The 16,941-nt window shown below is 45.9% G+C and overlaps 1 protein-coding gene across 1 annotated transcript in view; it reads right to left on the bottom strand.

The window, feature by feature from the left end:
- Window positions 1–211: 211 nt before the first annotated feature.
- Window positions 212–16,941, bottom strand: part of VAT1L (vesicle amine transport 1 like) — a 193,355-nt gene continuing 176,625 nt past the window's right edge. Inside the window, exons 8-9 of the mRNA XM_012505583.2 lie at window positions 8,339–8,422; window positions 212–2,716 (exon numbers count right to left, since the gene is read on the bottom strand). Coding sequence (XP_012361037.2) covers window positions 2,618–2,716; window positions 8,339–8,422 — 183 coding nt within the window. The 3' untranslated portion in view covers window positions 212–2,617. The remainder of the gene's footprint in view (window positions 2,717–8,338; window positions 8,423–16,941) is intronic.

Genomic DNA, 16,941 nt, shown 5'->3' with positions numbered 1-16,941 from the left:
TGTTTTACTGTCTAGTTTGAGGGAACCTGAAAGTGGTTTGAAAGGCTTTTCTCCTCTTAACCCCTGTTTTGTCCATGTGGTCTTTAGTTTCTCATCTGGAGATGCTCCCATTAGGTTTTTAACTTTTCCTGTTTCAGTTCCCCGTTCATTGCATATTTAATAGTGCGACTGCTTATCCAGCAATGATTTATGTGGAATAGCAGATGCCAGGTGAGGTTTTGCTATGCTGAATACTTTATTTATATTTTTATGTAAACATAATTTGCTTTGTAGGCACAATATAACAAAAGCTCTAAAGCCACGAAGACATTAGACTATGTTTCAGTTCACTTCAATCAAGCTTAAATTACAGAGAAGCCTTCACAGTTCCTTTAAGGCAGACTGAGACATTCTTTACACTTCCTTCAGAAAAAACCATCAAGAGACAGGAAAGAAGGTGCTTAAAATGAGAGTACGTTAAACAATGAACTTGCGTCCCCCGTTCTTCATGGCAGAAATTGGTCTTATTGGTCAAACTCTCGTTTTCTCGTTCTGTATTCTGCAAGGGTTTTCTTTAACCGTCTGGCGTAATTTGTGATTACTGGATTAACTTTGGTTTGGTTTTGTTTAACTAGCAAACTCAGATTTGGTAGGGGTGGTGGGGGAGAGTGCCTTTTTATGCCTCTCCTCTGGACATAACAAAGGCGATATGAATTCTGAATGTGGCTGAGTTCCCACTGCCCTGAGGAAGGAGAGCCCTAATATGGCCAAGGGCTCTTCACTCCTTCAGCTCTGGAAAATGTCATTTCTGCCCAACTTACTAGAAATGCCACTTGGATGACAGTTCTCCCTAAGACCCCCTTTTCAGCATGGTTACAGGAGAAACAGTCAATAATATAGCACTTAGCAAAGGTAATAGGGGGATAAATGCCCCATCATCTCTGTAAATGGCCCAGAACTGGAATACTGTGAGTCCTGGAGTAGGAAGTAAAAATGATGTTGGTATCCTCCTTTGGGATACTCTCATCCCTTTGTTCCTCAGATGAAAGCACCCTTTCTTGCCTTCATATTTTACATACACATTCACAACGAGGAGAAACTCTTCAGATAAATATTTGGCATACATAACTCATCATCCTAAGCTTAGGATAGGAATAAAGAACACGAATGAGGTGACATTTGCTACAAAATGGAAATCAGGTAATTGCTAAGATGCATTCATTCCTACCACTTGCGGAAAGGGTTGGGTCCACCCTAAGGCTTTTTGGTGGAGAAACTGGGCAATGTAAAATCCCTCTGATGTTTTTCAGAACACAAAGTTGGGGTACTAATCCCATCAGTCCTGGTATCTCCAGATTGGTTTGTGAGTGACAGTTAAGCATTTTAGCCAAAAGGACTGGAAGGACGGAGTGAGGAGCTCCCTCTCTTTCTCGAAGGTAACTGTATTCACGTCTCAAGCGCAGTCAAATTGCATGGGGGTAGAGTTCCTTAGGAGCAGAAAAATTGAACAAGTTGTGTGAGCAGGTGGCTTGCTCCTTGGTTTCCGAAGAGCAGGGCGCTGCAGATTCTACACCGGGGTTTACATATGGGAGGGGAGGAACTGTATGTACATCTGGCATCAGATGGTGAATATAAACCTTTTGTATCCCTAGAGTATGTTACATGTTGGGACATGCTTTGCAAGGAAAGAGATGCTCCTTGACTTTTCCACCTATGGTCTGCAAGGGAACTCTTCTTTGGGAAATCCATGGTTAAGGTGGTCACTTTCCACCAGGAATTGAAATTTACAGAGTTGGTAATGCAGGTGGCAAGTGTGCAAACACCAGCAATGCTGAGGAATGACTTCTGAATGCGTCTCGTATAAGGTGTTTTCTTAAAATTAAAACAGATATGGAGCAGGAAGAATCCTGCTCATGTGATGTGTTTTGGAGGAGAAATCTTCACAGCAGGTCCTCAAACTCATGCTGTTGACCCATTGTCTACTGTGAAAAATCCATACCTGCCTCCCTGTGTTTATGGAAAAGAGCCAGTGAAAGGGTCAGACACTGAAGGGGTAGAAGAGAATGGCTCAAACTTTTGACTGTAGTTGTCTCTTAAATGGAGAGGGAAAAAGTACTACTAGGAGAGTTTCTAAATTTGTGGGCTCATGAAAACATCTGGCCTACTCTCTTTCTGCCGGCCAAATTGGCAGGTTTTCTCATCAGAGGCATGGTTGGCCAGCAGCAAAAAAGTGTCACTGGCCTGAAGAATTCTAGGAGCTGGACAGGGCTCTGTGATAACACCTTTCGATTCAAACTTGTCTTTGCCCACGTCTGGTCTCTTAGGCATCGGGCCTGGGGCTTGTATTAACTTGCAAGGCTGTTCTAGAACTGTCAAGAAGAACCCACAGATGGATGGTTTTGATACAGGGGAGAGGGGAATGTGTAATACACAGATAGGAGAGGGACATAATACTGCATGGCATGGGATTGGCACTTCAAAAAACAACAGTGATCAACAGCTTTTTAGCTCAGCTGACTGCAGACAAACACGACACGCACTGGACTACAGCATTTGTTCACTGGGGCACAGAAGAGTTTTCTCAGCCGGGTCCTCGTCTTCCAAACCATCCTTCACATTCTCCCACCTGGGTCCTGGGTTACTGGATAAAGGGCATCCGCTCCTTGTTCTCGCTGTCTCCCTCGTGGTCCTCCTCCTCTTCCCCTGCTTCACTGGTCTCTGTGCTGTCATTGGCCATCTGTAATTCAAAAGAGGATGTTTTTGAGGGCTGTGCAACCCAGCCCCATCATCTCTGAGCATCTGACAGAGTCCCATGGGAGGACTTCTTGGGGGCTAGGAGCTAGGGTTGCTTGTTTCCCTGGAAGGCAGTGCAGGATTAGCTGTCATATGTTGGGCACCCTGAGAGATGGTTCAGAAATAAGGATTTGAATGCCAGTATCTGAATTTGGGAGATGATCCCAGGACACACCAGCAGGAGAGTGAAGAAATGAGACCAAAAGGGGGAAGAATCCAATGCAGGGAATGTTAGTAAGTTGGTTCCTGTGTGGGCAATGGGACTTAGTCCTGCTGGGGACCTCTGAGAGACCCTGGGGGGCACATCTTAGTGCTGTCCCTTCTGAGGGCGGAGGAAGCCACATTATGGCTAAGGGGTGCTCTCAGAGGAGGTGAGTTATCTCCCTGCACCTCACGCAAGTTCTGTGCAAAACTCAATCATGCTCTGGTGACGAGAGTTAGCTCTCAGGCAGAGAGGGGCAGGTGCCCACAAGAGGTGCCCCTGGAGTGCAGGGGACCCGAGTGCCAAGGGGAGATGGGAGGGGTATTGAGAGCACCGGCTGCACAGAGCCCCCAGGGTTGAAGTCTTGATGCTGTCACTTACGAAGAGCAGATACAACAACCAGAACAAAGGTGTATTTTGCTTTTTGGTCTCTATTCCCCCACTGCAATATAGTTTCTGAGAAGACAGGGATTTTGTGTGACTCTTTTTTTTCTGTTAATCACTGGTACCTGGCATAGTTATGATTACCGCTCTGGGCTTTCATTTCCTCCGTTATTACAGTGGTGATAAATCCACCTACCTTATAAATTTGTTTTAAGAAGCAGGTGAAAGAAAATGGAATAATGTATCTAAAGAGTCTAGCAAAGGGCTGAGCATATGACAGAGGCTCAGAACAAATTAGTTTTGTCCATTAACATCCCCCTACATGATCTGTGCCTCAGATTTATTTTCTTTTCTTATCCCCTGATCTAGATTGGGCCCCAGATCTCCCAAACTTGAGTCCCTGGCTGCGTCACGGCTTATTCTGACAAACAGGAATTTGGCTCCTGAATCTCAGCTCACCCCATGTTGTCTCACCTGAAGCTGGGTTTTCCCCCTCGGCCACACCATGTGCAGTGCCTTCTCCCTGGAATGTCATTCCTCTACCCCCTCTGCCCAGTTCATCCAGTTCATACCTATGTTTCCTTTAGGGCTCATCCTGCTTCCTCAAGGAAGCCTTTGCAGAATTCCCTAAATGGAACAATCTCCCTATTACGAGCTTTCATGGCCCAAATACCTCTTCTTTGTCACACTGATTAAGAGTTGCAATGTCCCATTTATACAAATGGCTCATTGGGGAATGTCCATCTGCCCCTGCTGAACCGTACACACCACGGGAGAAGACCAGGTCTCTGCAGTTTTCTTCCCTACAACTAGGTACATATGCAACAAGTGCTTTAGCATAATGAAGAACTAACCAACTAAGCTGTCCCTTAGTAGTGTATATTATAATACACAGTCACCGATATGCCATTTGGCTCACAGACACTGGTTCTTTTAATCTTCTCTACAACTCTATGAAGTAGTAGCAATAGTAGTAATTACTGTTGTGAGTTCTGTTCTATAGCAGTGGAAAGGGAGACCCTGAGGTGATGGGACCACAGAAGCCGTAAGGGCAGCAGAGGTCAGTAGCCTTCAGGAAAGGCCACCTCTGTTCTCTGGGGCACTGGTCAGATGGCCAGGAGTGGGGCACGGCTGCCCGCTGGGACTGTGGGGTCTGGAGGCAGCAGTTCTGCCTCTGCTCTGACCTCGTGACACATCATAGGATGAGTTTCGAGTTTGCTTTGGTCCAGCCTCATCAAGAGGAGGCTCTCAGCAGGACAGACTCCACTCTTACTGCTTCCCAGGAAATTCACTTCTGGTGCTGCCAATAGCAGTCGACTTCCCCTGCCTGGGTGCTGCCCACACGCCTTAGAGCACAGACTATTCTAGAGGAGCAGTATGTGTCCTGCAGCATGCCGGCTGGGCAGGTTCGGGGCTGAGTGAGGGCTGAGAGTGGTCATGGCCGGGCGTGGTGGCTCACGCCTGTAATCCCAGCACTTTGGGAGGCCAAGGCGGGCAGATCACCTGTGGTCAGGATTTCAAGACCAACCTGGGCAACATGGTGAAACCCCATCTCTACTAAAAATACAAAAATTAGCCGGGCGTGATGTGGTGAGCACCTCTAATCCCGGCTACTCTAGAGGCTGTGGCATGAGAATTACTAGAACCCGGAAGGTGAAGGTTGCAGTGAGCTGAGATCACACCACTGCACTCCAGCCTGGGTGACAGAATGAGACTCTGTCTTAAAAAAAAAAAAAAAAAAAAAGGTGGTCATTCTAGTAGGAGAAAGCACCTGCTGAGTGGAGAGTGACACATCCTGTGGAGCCTGGAGCTTGAGTTGTTTCCTCTTCAGTCAGGTGCTAACCCTAAAATGACCTCACTGGATTCCTCCTGCGTCTCCATGTCTTCTGTTTAACCTCACGACATGCTCCCTTTCCTTCAAGTCTGCTTTTCCGTCTAGATAGGCCATAGCCTCTTCTCCACCACATGGTTGCTCCGAATACCCACTCTCTACTGTCTTTTTGTTTCTTTAGTTCCCAGGGATAAAAGCCTTCAGGAGGGCTAGGTACAGTGTCTCATGTCTGTAATCCCAGCTCTTTGGGAGGCCAAGGCAGGTGGATCACTTGGGGTCAGGAGTTCAAAACCAGCCTGGCCAACATGGTGAAACCCTGTCTCTACTAAAAATAATAAAAAAAAATTAGCTGGGTGTGGTGGCATGTGCCTGTAATTCCAGCTACTCAGGAGACTGAGGTGGGAGGATCGCTTGAACCCAGGAGGCAGAGGTTGCAGTGAGCCGAGATCGTGCCATTGCCCTCAAGCCTGGGTGACAGAATGAGACTGCATTTCAAAAAAGAAGCCTTCAGGAGGTTCAGAAACAAGGACAATGGCATTGTGTGTGGCACAGGCAGATGTTGTGCTTTTACCCTGAAAGGTGGATTTTTCAGCATCTGCTCCGGTAAGAATCCTCACTTGGTAAGACAGGCCTTCCTATCAGCCCGATGACTTGGCAGCAACTCATGTATGATGGACACAGGAGCATCCCGGGGTGGGAAATTGGTGCCAACTATTTTGCTCGAAAGCCATAAGCTTCCAGGATGGGCCTAGAGCCTGTCTGCCTTCTCCAAATGAGACTGAAATAGACTCGGTCATATGTTTAAAGACTACAAAGAGCTGTACATGAGACTCAGGATCCAAGTCACTCCCTCCCCTGCCTAACCTTGCCCTCTCATCTGCTGTGAACAGCCCTGGAACTTAGTATGTAATAAGCTATATCCATGTTGTATCAGTCACTTAACAAGAGGGCGTTTTACAGTGTTGAAGTTGCCCTTCATTCAATGAAATGACTGTCATACCCAAATTACATTATGGTTACAAGTCAAGGAAATATTTTTTAAAATACACATTCCTGGCTGGGTGCGGTGGCCCACGCCTGTAATCCCAGCACTTGGGGAGTCCGAGGTGGGCAGATCGCGATGTCAGGAGATTGAGACCATCCTGGCTAACATGGTGAAACCCTGTCTCTACTAAAAATACAAAAAAATTAGCTGGGCATGGTGGCAGGCGCCTGTAGTCCCAGCTACTTGGGAGGCTGAGGCGGTAGAATGGCGTGAACCTGGGAGGTGGACCTTGCAGCGAGCCGAGATCGCGCCACTGCCCTCCAGCCTGGGTGACAGAGCGAGACCCCGTCTCAAAAAAAAACAAAAAACAAAAAACTTTACATGACAGTCTGCAAGAAATTTTAGTTCTTTTTTTTTTAAAGAACTGATGCAGCTTCAAGAATCAACATGTATGTAAACAAAGAAACAAGAAACCCTTCCCAAGTATTTTCTCTATTAAAGATGACCTGGGGGCCGGGCGTGGTGGCTCACACCTGTAATCCCAACACTTTGGGAGGCTGAGGCGGGTGGATCATAATGTCAGGAGTTCGAGACCAGCCTGACCTACATGGTAAAACCCCGTGTCTACTAAACATACAAAAATTAACCGAGTGTGGTGGCAGGCCCCTATAATCCCAGCTACTCGGGAGGCTGCGGCAGGAGAATCGCTTGAATCCGGGAGGCGGAGGTTGCAGTGAGCCGAGATCGTGCCATTGCACTCCAGCCTGGGTGACAGAGTGAGACTCCATCTCAAAAAAAGATGACCTGGAACTTAGTACATATCAGACAATGCTTTATGAATGCTATTCTAACTGAAAACTTATCAGTCTCCACTTTACAGACAGGGGATCAAAGCTGAGTAGTCAAGTAACTTGCCCAGGTCATAAACAGGGGCTCAGGGTTTTGAATCCATGTAGTCGGATGGTCTGTGCACTGACCACACCATTACATAGTCCCTCCTCGAGAGGCCCTGGGGGGATGTGAGTTTGACATGCTATACTCTTGTTGGTGTCCCTGGGATATAAGGGTTTTGTTTTGGTAAAAGAAAAAAAAAATCACAGCTGGGTGTGGTAGCTCATGCCTACAATCCCAGCACTTTGGGAGGCTGAGGTAGGCAGATTGCTTGAGCTCAGGGGCTCGAGACCAGTCTAGGCAACATGGTGAGATCCTTTATCTAAAAATAATAATATTTTTAATTATATTTTGTATTATTTATATTTTAATTATATCATTTTTATTAATTTATTTTATATTATTATTATTATTATTTTTTGAGACGAAGTCTTATTCTAGTCCCCCAGGCTGGAGTGCAATGGCGCAATCACGGCTCACTGCAATCTCTGCCTCCCAGGTTCAAGCGATTCTCCTGTCTCAGCCTCCCCAGTAGCTGGGATTACAGGCACCTGCCACCACAGCTGGCTGATTTTTGTTATTTTTAGTACAGACGGGGTTTCACCATCTTGGCCAGGCTGGTCTCAAACTCCTGACCTCAGATGATCCACCCGCCTCAGCCTCCCCAAGTGCTGGGATTACAGGCATGAGCCACCGCGCCTGGCCAATAATAATTATAATTAGCTGGGCGTGTTGGTTCTCTCCTGTAGTCTCAGCTGCTCAAGAGGCTGAGGTGGGAGGATCACTTGGGTCCAGGAGGCGGGGGCTGCAGTGAGTTGAGATAGTGCTACTGCACTCCAGCCTGGGTGACAGAGTGAGACTCACTCTCTCTGAAAGAAAAAAAAAAAAAAAATCGGTGGAACCATCAGGAAGCATCTCGGAAGCAGCTGGCATCATTCTGTTAGGAGCATGAATGTGAAATTATTGAAATTTTCCAGGAATTTCTCCCAAGAGCTAGCAGCTGTAATAGACAGGTGTGTTGTTGCTATGCTTTCCTGCCTATGCCTTCAGATTGCTTTCGATATGCTCTCACTGAAGCACTGGCCTTTCCTTTTCAGCATTCATCTCAGTTTGTCATGAATCCCTCATGTGTGAAATCATTTGATTACCCCTGGTCTCCTCTACTAGCCCATAGGCTACCTGTACTTCCTTCTACCCCACCTGTGTCTGCATCTGATTGACCCGTGGTGCTCCCTCGCATGGAACTGAACAGACTCCTCTGCTTTTCACTCACCAGTGGAGTTGGGGTCTTTTCTACATCCAGAATTAACTTGCCAATGTTCCCTCGGTCGTGAATCCGCTGCATGGCCTCCTTCACCTGCGAGAAAAGGTGAGAACCAGAGGTGCTGGTTAGGCGAGATGTTGCCCAGTTGAAAAGGGGGCCTGGAAAACTCAAACTGTCAAGTGACCACCAGAGGGCGCTGCGGCTCAAGCTTAGTGGCTAACGGGTTGATGTTGGACGTTGGGGTGCAACTACATTCTGGCTGTGCCATTCACACACAATGATCTTGTGCAAACATCTTCTGGGTCGAAAAAGTGAGGGTGACAGCTCTTGAAATAAGTAGATGAACATTTCTTAAAAGGGTGGGGGAAGGTTCTCTGGAGTTCTCAGAATTACATGCTGCAGGGTGGCAGGGTGCATTAGTCAGATTACATTTTGACCAATAAAGATATTTTCTGAAGGTCATTTGTGCCCTGCTTACTTCAATGTTATTTAAGTCTGACTCACAGTTGGGCTAAATTGACCCCATTACTCAAGGCCGAACTGAACACAGGAAAATTCTCACGATTCTTGTTATTGGGAGGAAACGTCTCTGTCTAAGTGGAGTTTCCCCTCAACACTATAGTATTCTCCCCAGGAGAGAGGGCATCCTGTTTCTTTGCAAGTGTTGGGGGCTTGCCAGGCCAACAGGTGTCTCCCGGGACCCTCTGAACCAGCAAGTTTGCAGCAGAATCCAGTTTGCATTTTGAGCATCTCATTCTGTTGTCACGTGGAATTCCAACTGTTGAGGTGGGGTTGGGGAGGGAGGCATGAGAGTTAAATGAAATCCAGAAAGGGCAACATGGAGCTTGGTGCTTGGTACAGGCCCATGCTCCACATCTCACTGAAATCTGCGTGGAAATGCAACATCTCTTGATTAAGAAAAAAAAAGTTTTAATAGATCTAGCCTAAATATTTTTCCTGAAGTCTCAAATATTTAAAATTTGTGTTCATTCAGTCCAAAAATATTCATTCAATGTTGCTTCTAGCTTAGATGCTATGGTTAAACAAAATTAAAAAGTAAGATACAGTGTCTGCCTCTGAGGAACTCACCCTGTGGCTGATTGATAGAGCAGGGTTTGCTTGTATGAAAACCGAAGCCTTCTACACATTTGGATAACAACTTGACACAGCTATTAAAATGTTTGTATTCTAATTGCTTTTCTGGAACTTTATCCTACAGACATAATTTAAATTATGGGGAAGAAAACTTATGACACAAAAGATACTCAATTACAGTATATTGCTTTTTATGGCAAAACATCAAAGCAACTTATATGTCCCCGAGTTAAGGGGATGGTCAAGTAAACAATGACTCTCACATGTATCTATTGAAAGGAAATGATATGTGGCTGTTAAAGAAGATAAAGATATATACAGCTAATTATAAAGACTACGCAGCAGAATTAAATGTTGTAATATTGCTAAATGAGAACTGACATGCATATTTAAAATGTTTTAATCTCTAGCTCCATAAAAACACACATATACTAAAATAACTAGAAAGGGCTATGGATATATAATAAAACATCATGTAGAAGAAATGGATGCCTTTTAACTTTAGTGTCTGTCTGGTAACATATTATCAAATCAGTATTTAATATAAATGCACTTTTAAATGCAGTCTTTGGACAACCTGGCAGTGATCAGAATCAACCCATTTTTGGGGGGACAAGGTCTTGCTCTGTTGCCTTGGCTGCAGTAAAGCGGTACAATCACAGATCACTGCAGGTTTGACCTCCTGTTCTCAAGCAGTCCTCCCATCTCAGCCTCCCAAGTAGCTAGGATTACAGGCAAGCGTCACCACGTGCTCAGCTAATTTTTTGCTTTTTTTTTTTTTTTTTTTTTTAAGTAGACATGTGGTTTTGCCATGTTGCCCAGGCTGCTCATGAACTCTTGGCCTCAAGTGATCCTCCCTTGTTGGCCTCCCCTAAGTGCTGAGATGACAGGCATGAGCCACTGTGCCCGGCCCTGATCTCTATTTTTATTTTATTTTATTTTTTATTTTTATGTTTTTTTTTTTTTTGAGATGGAGTCTCACTCCGTCACCCAGGCTGGAGTGCAGTGGCACGATCTCGGCTCACTGCAAGCTCCGCCTGCTGGGTTCACGCCATTCTCCTGCCTCAGCCTCTCGGAGTAGCTGGGGCTACAGGCGCCCGCCACCATGCCTGGCTAATTTTTTTTTGTATTTTTAGTAGAGACGGGGTTTCACCGTGGTCTCGATCTGCTGACCTCGTGATCCGCCCGCCTCAGCCTCCCAAAGTGCTGGGATTACAAGTATGAGCCACTGCGCCCGGCCCTGTGATCTCTGACTAATAGTGTCATATGACTGTTAAATTTCTTGACCCTAATACATAATCCAGTAGATCCCTTTTATTTCTGTAGTGAGCTCTGCTTTTCAAAGGGTTTTCACATTTGTTCATAATAGCTACAACCCACCGGGAATGTTCATATATTGTAGCAGACACCTTCTAAAATTGTTGTCAGTCATCCCCATTGCCTGGTACTCATCCCCTCCCCGTGAACGTAGGCTAGACCTAGTGACTTGCTTCTAAGCAACAGAATAGAGCAAAAGTGATGATATATCACTTCCAAAATTAGGTAATAAAGGACCGTGACTTCCATCTTGCAGTCTCTCTTTCTCTAACTCTCGATGCTTCCTTGTTCTGATGACTCAAACTGCCATGTTGTGAGCTGTCCTATGGAGAGCTCCACACGGCAAGAAACTGAGGGCAGACCCCAGCCAACAGTCAGTGAGGGGCAGATACCCTCAGTCCAAATGCCGGTGAGGAACTGAATCCTGCCAACAACCACAGAGAGCTTGGAAGCAGACCCTTCCCCAGTTGAGACCACAGCCCCAGCTGACACTTTTGTCAGAGGCATTTGAACCAGAGCAACTCTGTCCTGAGTGAGGGCTAGGAAAATGAGGCTGGGACTTGCTGTGCTACATCCCCAGAGAGTGAGGTATTCCTAGCCTCTAGGTGCTCACCCTTAAGGGAACAGATTGATAATGTTTACTAAACAGACCCAGACTTGGGAGTGTCCTGATAACGATATCTCGATACCTTGACAACAGAAGCATTCCTAATTTTGCTTTAAAGATAATAATATCAGGCCGGGCACAGTGGCTCACGCTTCTAATCCCAGCACTTTGGGAGGCCAGGGCAGGCAGATCACTTGAGGTCAGGAGTTCGAGACCAGCCTGGCCAAAAGGGGAAACCTCATCTCTACTAAAAATACAAAAATTAGTTGTTGGTGGTGGGTGCCTGTAATCCCAGCTACTTGGGAAGCTGAGGCAGGAGAATTGCTTGAACCCAGGAGGTGGAGGTTGCAGTGAGCTGAAATTGTGCCACTGTGCTCCAGCCTGGGCGACAGAGCGAGACTGTCTAAAAATAATAATAATAATAATATTGATTCTTGCAAAATACAGTAATTAAGAAAATTAATCCTTTATCACAAACCCTTGTAGCAGAGCACATGTCCCTGTGCTCTTTTTATTTTTGAGATGGAGTCTCACTCTGTTGTCCAGGCTGGAGTGCCGTGGCACGATCTTGGCTCACTGCAAGCTCCGCCTCCCAGGTTCACGCCATTCTCCAGCCTCAACTTCCCGAGTAGCTTGAGGTCAGGAGTTCGAGACCAGCCTGGCCAACAAGGGAAACCTCATCTCTACTAAAAATACAAAATTAGTTGTTGGTGGGGGCTGTAATCCAGCTACTGGGAAGCTGAGGCAGGAGAATTGCTTGAACCCAGGAGGTGGAGGTGCAGTGAGCTGAAATTGTGCCACTGTGCTCCAGCCTGGCGACAGAGCGAGACTGTCTAAAAATAATAATAATAATATTGATTCTTGCAAATACAGTAATTAAAAAATTAATCCTTTATCACAAACCCTTGTAGCAGAGCACATGTCCCTGTGCTCTTTTTTTTTATTTTTGAGATGGAGTCTCACTCTGTTGTCCAGGCTGGAGTCCAGGGACTACAGGAGCCTGCCACCACGCCTAGCTAATTTTTTGTATTTTTAGTAGAGACGGGGTTTCACCGTGTTAGCTAGGATGGTCTTGATCTCCTGACCTTGTAATCCGCCTGCCTTGGCCTCCCAAAGTGCTGGGATTACAGGCGTGAGCCACCGCGCCCAGCCCATTGTACCCAGGGTGAACGTGTTCCTCCTCTTACTTTCAGGAACGCACTACTCTGTCTATGGCGTAGCTATTGTTTCACCACTTGACTTTCTTAAACTTGTTTTTGCTTTGCACTGTGGACTGGCCCTGAATTCTCTCCTGTGTGAGACCTAAGAGCCCTGTCTTGGGGTCTGGATCAGGACCCCTTTCCTGTAACACCCCGACTGCAGCCTTGTGAGAATCAAACGACCAACTAAGCTGTGCCCAGATTCCCCACTCACAGAAACTGGCAGATCATAAGTGCCTCTAAGTTTGCTGGCGGTGGGGGAGTTAAATGCAATAATAGATAATATATTCTTATCTCACATACATTATTATTACCTTGCAAAATATATCCCCATTTTACAGATAATGTACCCTGATGCTCAAAAATAGAAGCAATTTACCCAAAGATTACGTAGTTAATTATGACAGAATTGTGGTTGGCACTCAGGGCTGCCAGACTTCAAACCCGAAACTCTTTCCCAGTTCTGCCTAGTCCGTACTGCTTTGTTTGACTCTCAAAGGCAGAGGAATGAGGTAGGTAGTGTCTCACGTCATGGTTCTCCAGCATTCAGTTATTTATCACCCTGGCAAGTTATTAGCATCTGAAAACTCCTTGGAGACTAGGAACAACTTTTAAGCTCCCTCTCCAGGAAAACAGAGCCCAGAGAAACTGAAAAGCTGTTTTCTCACCAGTTAAAGCTTATTGTGATGCTAGGAGAAAAAGCTCCCTGCAGGGCTGCCTCTAATCTGCATGCTTTTTGGATATTTCTTTCTGAAATGAACTGACTCCTTGAAGTCCCTTACGGAAAGGATGGATGAAGGATTAGCAGTATTTCCAAGAGGCCATTTAAGTAGCCTGACCTCCTAGTCACGCTGTGTGCATTTCTATCCTCTTGTTAGGCTGCTCTTGGAGCCTTTCTGATGGCAATGTTGAAGGAAAGAAATGATACCGTTCTTGATTAATTCTTTCTTAGGCCACCGTATGAGGCCCTTTGCATAAGTTGCTTCCTTTTATCCACACACACCAAGCCTCTTAGAAGTGTCTGCATCCGTTTCACAGAGGAGAAACCCGATGATAAGTGGAGTTAAGCATCACAATGATTAGCTGAGTTAAGCACCACAGTTTCACAGATGCAAAATCCAGTGATTAAAACATCCAAGGTTCTTGCCTCTGGTGCCCATCTGAAAGGTGGTGAGAACCATGGGGGATCTGAGAGGGCAGCTTCCCCTTCCTCTGTTGTCAACACCCCAAACTGCTGTCAACTAACACCTTGGCAAAGCAAAGTCTGACAAAAGAGACATTGCTCCCAAATTACCGTTTGTAAGTGGAAGCACCCCAGCGGCGGTGACAGTGCCCAGAAGATCGTGGTGATGGGCTCCAGAAAGCTTAGTAGCATGTGGGAGACTTGTCTTCTCCGTTGGGACCAGCAGAGGTACTTTTTTTTTTTTTTTTTTTTTTAAAAAGAGTCTTCTGCTTAAAACCTTTCCCCATTGTATTCAAGAGAACTGTCTAGTAGACCTGCATCGCCTAATACTATAGCCACTAGTCAGTGTGGCAAGTGAGCATTTGAAATTTGGCTAGTAAAAATTGCCATGTGCTATCAGTGTAAAATTCACACCAGACTTCACAGACTTAATCATCATAAAAAAGAATCTAAACTATTTCAGCAAGAATTGTTGACATTTATTACATGTTGAAACAACAATTATTAAAATTAGCTTTTAGTAATTTTGAAAATATGGCTAGAAACTAGAAAATTTAAAACTCTGCATGTGGCTCACGTAATTCTGCTGAGCAGCACTGGAATACATGTTTCTGGAGCTGGTAACTGTTGCCTTTTCTGGCTTTGTTGCTTTTCTTCACCTCTTACCACACCCTCATGTCCACCACTTGCGACGTATCTGAAGTTCACTGGGCTCTCTGCACTGTGTCTCTGTTCGTCCTGGGTCCCTTCCTGGAGTGCCCTGGTCCTGAGCTACCTTGGATTTGTCTTGCTGTTGTTGACTTGGATGTGAGCTCTTCTAAGTATTTGCCCTTCACCCCCAACCTCACAGTCTCGCCCAAGCACTTCTCCCTTCACATGTCAGTTGGCTAGTGATGTCAACCCTATCCCAGCCTTGTAAGTTACACATCAGCCTCTCCTCTCCATTGCAAATCAGTAGAACAGTGCCATCTAAAAGAAATAAAAAGCGAACCACAAACGTAGCTAAAATTTTTCTAATTAACCACGTCAACAAATGTAAAAAGAAACTGGTGAAATTAATTTTAAGGTATTTTCTTTAACCAAATATATCCAACATGTTATTTCAATATATACTCAATATAATGAAGTAATAATTTACACTTTGTTGTTGGGGACTGTTTGGAATCTAGGGTGTATTTTACACTGAGAGTAAATCTCAATTCAGATGAGCCACACTTGAAGTCCTCATTGGCCTCCCGTAGCTCATAGCTACCGTATTGGGGATTGCAGCTCTATATGGGCAGGACAATGGTGTCTACCTCAGAGTCCATAGCACAAAAGGACATCTGTTACACAATAGCTTCCGGGATGAATGAATGAATGAAAAAGTGGATATGTGGAGAAAGTGAGATGTCATGTGGCTGAGCCTCACCTAGAGGTCTTTGTCCTGCCTACCCCACATCCTAGAGCCCCTGGCCTGGGCAGCTATCTCTTGGTGGCCTGCTCAGTGCAGCCTGGGTGGCCCAGCAGAGTCTGTTCATAATCAGGACCATGATCCCACACCCAGTCTGGGACGCCACTGCCAGCTGCGTGGCTGGCCATATCTGGTCTCGCAGCTGGATTTTCCAGGGCTGGGATTCTGGATTTACTCAGGCCATATCCAACAGAGCTGGTTTCCCATCCAGACAGTGGAGGGAGGAAATCTGAGTCATGTCATTCAAGCATCTCAAGATGCCAACATTCTAAGCTCAAAGGACATCTGGACTTTCTCTGACATTCCTGGTGTCTGGGAGGCCAATTTGACAGCATCCCAAGTGGATGGTGGCAGGAGGCCGTGGGAATATTCCAGGGCTGAATCCTGGCTCTGCTTTGAGTTGGTAATATCATTCCAACAACTGGCTTCCTCTCTCTGTATCTCATCTTATGTGAATGATAATAGCTATACTACACATTCATTCACTCATTCATTCATTCATTTATTCATTTGTTCAGTCATTCAACAGAACCAAAGCCCTGGGCCACGAGCTGGGTGAAACAGATGTTCTCTGTCTGTCCTAGGGGGAATCAGTTTCCCTTATTAAATAGGCTTATCATCATCATAAAAAAAATGTGCTACAGCCGGGTGGGGTGGCTCACGCCTGTAATCCCAGCACTTTGGGAGGCCCAGGCAGGCGGATCATCTGAGGGTTGGGAGTTCAAGGCCAGCCTGACCAACATGGAGAAACCCTGTCTCTACTAAAAATACAAAATTAGCCTGGCATAGAGGTGCATGCCTGTAATCCCAGCACTTTGGGAAGCCCAGGCAGGCGGATCACCTGAGGTTGGGAGTTCAAGGCCAGCCTGACCAACATGGAGAAACCCTGTCTCTACTAAAAATACAAAATTAGCCTGGCATAGAGGTGCATGCCTGTAATCCCAGCTACTTGGAAGGCTGGGGCAGGAGAATTGCTTGAACCGGGGAGGCGGAGTTTGCGGTGAGCTGAGATTATGCCACTGCACTGCAGCCTGGGCAACAAGGGCGAAACTCCATCTCAAAAAAAAAAAAAAAAAAGTGCTACAAAGGGAGTGAGCAGTGTTCCACGATGGAGACTAGGTGGTGAGGGGTTGGGGGAGAGTGACCCAGTTAAACAAGATCCCTGGGGAAAGCAGACAGAATGACCTCACACTCCCAAGCCCTCCATTCCCTAATCTCCAGAACCTGAGGATGTGTTTGTTACCTGACATGGCAAAGGGACTTTGTAGAAGTGATTAAGCTAAAAATCTGAGATGGGGGATTATCCTGGATTATCTGGGGGCTCCCATGGAACCACAATGATTCTTGCAAGAGGGAGGCAGGAGGGTTTGGATCAGAGAGCAGGTGATGGGACAAGGGAAGCAGAGTTTGGAGTGATGCCCTTGCTGGAGGGACTGTGAAGCAAGAAAAACGCACGTGGCCTCTAGAAGCTAAAGAAGGGAAGGAAATAAATTCTCCCCTAGAGCCTCCACGAGGAATGCAGCCCTGCTGACACCTTGATTCTTGGGCTTTCAGAACTGTAAGATAATACTTTAATGTTATTTAAGCTACTACTTTTGTGGTCATTTGAACAGCAGCTTACAGGACATTAATATAGGTGTGGGTTCAAGGAGGTGATGGGTGAGACCTGAAGAGCAGGAAGGAGTGAGCCTTGGAAAGAGCTGAGCAATAGGGATTCAGGGAGAAGGGGAGCATATGCTTTGGCGCCAGGTGGATCTG

The sequence above is a fragment of the Nomascus leucogenys genome, chromosome 2 (genome assembly GCF_006542625.1).
Source record: "Nomascus leucogenys isolate Asia chromosome 2, Asia_NLE_v1, whole genome shotgun sequence".
Taxonomy (NCBI): Eukaryota; Metazoa; Chordata; class Mammalia; order Primates; family Hylobatidae; genus Nomascus; species Nomascus leucogenys.
This window is presented reverse-complemented; position numbering and strand designations above follow the sequence as displayed.